Here is a 5,893-nt window from a genome sequence, read left to right on the forward strand (position 1 = left end):
AGAGAGAGAGAGAGAGAGAGAGAGAGAGAGAGAAGGACACGAAGGACAGACAGACAGACAGGCAGACAAAGAGCTGACGCTAAGTAGATTTGCCCCAAAAGGGAAAGCGTTTACAAATAAACCATTCCGAGACAGGAATAAAAATCATCGTCTTCTGATGGCTTCTCGTTTGGCCTTATAAGCTCACACATGGATGAGCACGCAACCCAATGAACAATGGAGGCAAACGAGACTCGTTGCCATAATAATATAATTCGTACAAATGAACCGCCTTCACATTCTTAAAGGACCAGCTTATACCGGGTGTCCACTGCGGATCGGATCGGATCTAATCGGATCAGGTCATGTCGTGTCGATTAATGACGGCTTCAGTGCTCACTGCAAATAGACCTCTCTTTTGTTGTATCGAATTAGACGAGAATAGAAAACGTTGACCCGTGAGCGGAGTTATTGAACATAAAACGTAGCGTTCACAACACAGTCATTCCCTTCCATAATAGCTTCAAGAGCCGACTGCCTCATATCGGGGTTACTGTATAGAGAGGTTTTTAAATCCTACTGATATGGAAAATGTCGATAGCTTTCTAGATCCATCAGTATCAGCCTCTCAAAATCCACATGTTCCATTACCGCATTGTGTTTTAACGCTGTACATATCTGATCGATCGACTCACGCCCTTGTTTTTAAAGGTCACGATCGAATTCGGTCGAAACATTCCACAACGGTAGCTTTTGTCCCTCTATATCGAAACATCTAGCTAGGCCTGACTCGATTCGACTGAATTCAACTGAATGTGATCGGCAGTTGGCACTGGCTATAACTGGGCGAGGACCACTCGAGACGGAACGACCGTGGTGCCACAAAACGACATCATGAAGCAGCGCCAAAGTGATGCTTAGAACCCTTGCCCGGACGATGAAGGTCAACAGTCTCCTTTTCCTCACTTCTTTAGCTCATCAGCTAGTGATGCTTCGTTCTCATTTCACGAATGAGGGCTTCTTCATCTTCTTCTTCTTCTTCTTTTTATTTTTCTTCTTCTTCTTATTATTATTATTATTATTCTTCTTCTTATTATTATTATTATTATTATTATTATTATTATTATTATTATTGTTATTAGTATTATTGTTAGTATTATTGTTATTTCTATTATTATTATCATCATTATCATTGTCATCATCATCATCATTACTATTATCATTATTACTATTATTATTATTACTATTATTATTATTATTATTATTATTATTATTATTATTATTATTATTATTATTATTATCATTATTATTATTATTATTATTATTATTATTATTATTATAGCCATCATCATTATCATCATCATCAAGTGCTACTTCATTTGATTCCTCTTGTTTCCAAGAAATTCTCAGCAGTCTTCTAAGAAACCATATTTCTGTTGCTTCTATTTTGTTTTCACTATTACTTTTTTAAATGATTGTCTGGCATTCACAGCCGTATAGAAGGCTTGGCCACACATGACCTTTTAGAACTTTTATTTTGGTAGTGATTAGGATGTTTTATTTTCCTGAATTGGGATCTTTTTATTGAAAATGTCTTTAGCCATTGCAATCTTTCGTTTCATTTGTGTGGAACGTTTGGCATTGGATGATATATAATATATATATATATATATATATATATATATATATAGAGAGAGAGAGAGAGAGAGAGAGAGAGAGATATATATATATATATATATATATATATATATATATATATATATATATATATATATATATATATATATATATATATATAGATAGATATATATATAGATATATAGATGTGTTTTGTGTTGAGATGAAGCTATTGTAAAGCGCCTTGGGTTATGTTGTTATCTTTATACCCGTACAGTAATGTTGTAGAAGACCAAGAACAGCTTTAACTGGGGGGGGGGGGGGGATTTTACGTTAGTGGTTTTAGTTTTTACACCCCCATCGACACAGTTAGGAGGCTGGCTTCCGAAATTCCTGCCAGAGCCAACCCGGTCGGAGATGAAAACAATATCCCAGCAGGATGACCGAGACCGAGATACTCGAGGAAAATTAATTTTCCCCACTCGGAAATGGAACTTTGGTCTCCTGCATGCAACAGCAAAGCGCCTAAATGCCACACCACAGACGCAAGTGTAAAGCACATACAGCTTTCTTTCGAGTGGGGACATGCGCTATACAAATGCCATGTATTATTATTATTAAGTACGAGCTGTGAGATCAACCAAGGAATGAGATATTGTGCATTTGACCTTCCCGCACAGAGTAAAACAAATAGTGAGTGTGAGTAGAATAATAACGTAAAGTTTATAAACCTTACCAGGATGGATAACACCAATAACAACAGCATGGATTGATAAAATAAAAAACCTTTCTGAGCATTTTGCCGGTGGTGACAGTGTTCGGTGTTAGTTTGTTTTTTTTAATGGGGGGTGGGGGTGGGGTGGGAGAGATGTTTTGTTTGTTTGTTTTTTTGGTTGTTGTTTTCTGTTGGTTGTTTCATGTTGTTTGTTATTTTTGTTGGGGGGTTATTGTTTGTTTGTTTTTGTTGGGGGGGGGGTTGTTTGGTTTTGGGTTTTTTGTTTGTGTGTTTGTTTGTTGTTTGTTTGTTTTTTGTTTTTGTTTGTTTTTGTTTGTTTGTTTGTTTGTTTTTTTGGGGGGGTTGTTGATAGACTAAGCGCATGTGTTCTTAACGAGTAGGTCATTAGGACAGAACAAGAAATAATAACGTTTTGAAGGGGAGGTAGTAAAAAACAACAACCATGCACTTGGAAGAGGTGGATGAAAGTGTCGCATAAGGAAAAAAGGATATGAAAAAACATCTATGAACGCATTTGCTTTCAACCTACGCAGGTCGTGAGCCTATTCTTTGCTTTGCCGCTGCAAGTTTTGCTTGAAATTGTTACTGTATGCTTCTCAGGAAGTTGAGATTGTTTCAGAATGCTATCAGGTCTGCTGCAGTAATAATAAAGACTGTTAAGTGCATAGAGCTTGCTGTTGAAGGTGAATTTGCGCTACTAATTAATGTCCGCTTTAAAAAGAGATTCGTTTCAAGCCAAAAGCATTCATTTGCCCCTCTTATTTTCAGAATAGAATGAAAATCTGGTATGATAGTAGGACACAGATAAAGTACAGGCTAGCAGATATTTATGATAAATGAGGAAAACAAGAAACAGTAATAACGCAGCGTCTAGCCAGTAGACGTTTCGATTAACGAGAGTTAAAATCTCTTACTTATTACTGGAGTCTGTGATGTAGCGGTAAGGCGTTCCGCAGTCGCAGGCAGGAGACCCGAGTTCGATTTTCGAGTTAAGAGAATATTTATCAAGTATCTCGATCTTTCTGCTGGGATGTTGTATCTTTCCTTTCAGCCCGGGTAGTCCTGACAGACAGGGTCGGAACTCCATCTCCTTAATGATCTAAATTGTGATTTATGGGAGCGTCAAAATACATACACCTAAAGATTAATGAACACATTTATCTCATTATTCAAATGTCTTACTTGTTGATCTTGTCTACGGTCATGAGAAAGGCCTCAACTCTCTGTATCCCATAATACTCTCGGATTTGGCCACACTGCCTGGTGTAGGCGGTCACGTGATTGGGTGCCTCGTGTAGAGGGAACAGAGCGCCGATGATCATATCTCCCTCCTTCCGAGCCCGGATGTTTTTGCTGTTGCCAGGAGAGCCCGTACTGGACATGTCATGTTGAGATGTATCCTGAACTTCAACGGGTTTCCTGAATTCATGACCTTGAGGAAAGCTACTATTCAAAGGAGAATCGGCGCCTGTGGGCTTAGTCGACCCCAGAACATGAGCAGTGGATGACGCGTGGTCTCTCGGTAGAGGTGCACTGTGCAACGGTGTCCGGGGCTCGGAGTAATTACTTACTTCATCCGGTTGTAAGGCTGAGTCGAAACTGTCTGCTGAAAGTCTAGCTACAGTCTTCTCTTTAGTTTGTCTTTTTAGCCGACGTAAGGAGCCCCTCTTTTTGTCTTGAGAACTCCCCGCTAGCACGCCACGAGGAAAGTGTGTAGGCTGTGAGAAGTCGTGACGTGTAAAACGAAACACCGTGTCATGGTCACCCGGACTATTTGGGGAAACAGGAGCCTCTTCAACTGCCCCGTCGACATATGAAGATGGCGATTCTGAAACCTTTTTTATTTCGACTGCGGCTACGTCTCGGTGATACTTATAGAAGAATGAATCATCAGTTGTTGTCTCAGGGTGTCTAGTTTGGACATGCTCTGATTGTGTCTTTGTGGCCCTGGCCTCCGTATTTATGACATTCACTCCATGCCCAAGGACAGAAGAACGAAATTCATGAACGTTTGAGGTATCGTCAGGCGTATCGTTTGAGGTATCGCCGGGTGCATCGTTTGAGAGATCGCCAGGCACATTGTTTGCCCCTGATGTTCCAGACACAGATGATTGCTTAATTAAAGGGTCATAGACGTACCGCTTGTTGGCGTATTCTTTCTCATTTCGTAAAGAAATTGAACCTTGGGAAGTGTCACTCAAAAGCACGCCGTGAAATGTGTGTGGGGGGCGCTCGGACCAGCCCAAGAACTCTCGTCCTCTGTGGCTCTTTGGTAGTGACGTATCTTTGGTCGCAAAAACACAGTGCAAAATTAATGAGAGGCAAAAGCAGCAAGTTAGCAACACTTTGTGTCTGCTTTTCATTGTGATCCGACTCGCGGTGGTGTGAAGACACAATAGCCTATAGCAACCATTGACAATCTATACCAACCATTGATAACCTATAGCGACCATTGACCATCTATACCAACCATTGATAACCTATAGCGACCATTGGCAATCTATACCAACCATTGATAACTTATAGCGACCATTGGCAATCTATACCAACCATTGATAACCTATAGCAACCATTGGCAATCTATAGTGACCACTGTCCTCCACAACAGACTATTGCGACCATTGATATACAAAAAGCATTCACCTTCCTGTTAGGCATATCATCACTGACCACTGTCCATTGTACCTTGTACTGACTCAAGATATGGGAAATAAATAGTGAGCAAGGCGCATATTTTAAGATGATGTGGCACTTGAATAGACATACGGGCCTTGAACATCTAGCTCTCAGTGGTAGAATAGACGGCAAACGAGGCACGGATAAACCCAAATCGAATTACTTGTTAGCCTAAACAGGTGGGTAACTTTACACGACTAGGTTAGTACAGCTGTTTGAGAGCATCTGGCCAAAGGAATGAAAGGAGAAACATGATCAGCGATATCTGGCACAGATCTGGCACTTGCTCTTGATGACGGTCGCCTCATGTATGTTTTGTTAACAACAAGATTCTAAAGGATGACCAAGCATTTCGCAGCATCGGTTCTACTGTAAAGGCTGTGGAGTGTCTAGGAGTGTGCACCAAAGGTTGGGAGTAACGAGGTCGCGCGTAGTGAACGAAATGTCCGGGAATTTTCGTTGTTATGTTACCAACCAGAATGTCTGTTTCTTGGGTAGGATGAACTAGCTTGCAAGTATATGTCTCTTGTGTAGGTTGAACACTTTCACCTGCAGAAAAAATTGTATAATCAAAAAGAACATATCAGTATAGTGAATTAGAATTTCAAACAAGTAGTTCTGGAAACTGAAGTATTCATGAATTGATAATCACAGGTGATATAGTGTAAGGGAGGAGGTGAGCTGGGTGAAGGGACAGAGGTTGTGTACATGTGTGTGTGTGTGTGTGTGTGTGTGTGTGTGTGTCTGTGGGTGTGCGTGTGTGTGTGTGCGTGTGTGTATGTGTGTGTGCGTGTGTGTGTGCGTGTGTGTATGTGTGTGTGTATGTGTGTGTGTGTATGTGTGTGTGCGTGTGTGAGTGCGTGTGTGCATGTGTGTGTGTGTGTG

The 5,893-nt window shown here is 40.6% G+C and overlaps 1 protein-coding gene across 1 annotated transcript in view; it reads right to left on the reverse strand.

The window, feature by feature from the left end:
- Window positions 1-5,893, reverse strand: part of LOC101853162 (metabotropic glutamate receptor 5-like) — a 50,108-nt gene that overhangs the window by 38,746 nt on the left and 5,469 nt on the right. Inside the window, exon 2 of the mRNA XM_035969758.1 lies at window positions 3,515-5,557. Within this exon, the coding sequence (XP_035825651.1) occupies window positions 3,515-4,695 (1,181 nt within the window). The 5' untranslated portion in view covers window positions 4,696-5,557. The remainder of the gene's footprint in view (window positions 1-3,514; window positions 5,558-5,893) is intronic.

Source organism: Aplysia californica, unplaced genomic scaffold, assembly GCF_000002075.1.
Source record: "Aplysia californica isolate F4 #8 unplaced genomic scaffold, AplCal3.0 scaffold00179, whole genome shotgun sequence".
NCBI lineage: Eukaryota > Metazoa > Mollusca > Gastropoda > Aplysiida > Aplysiidae > Aplysia > Aplysia californica.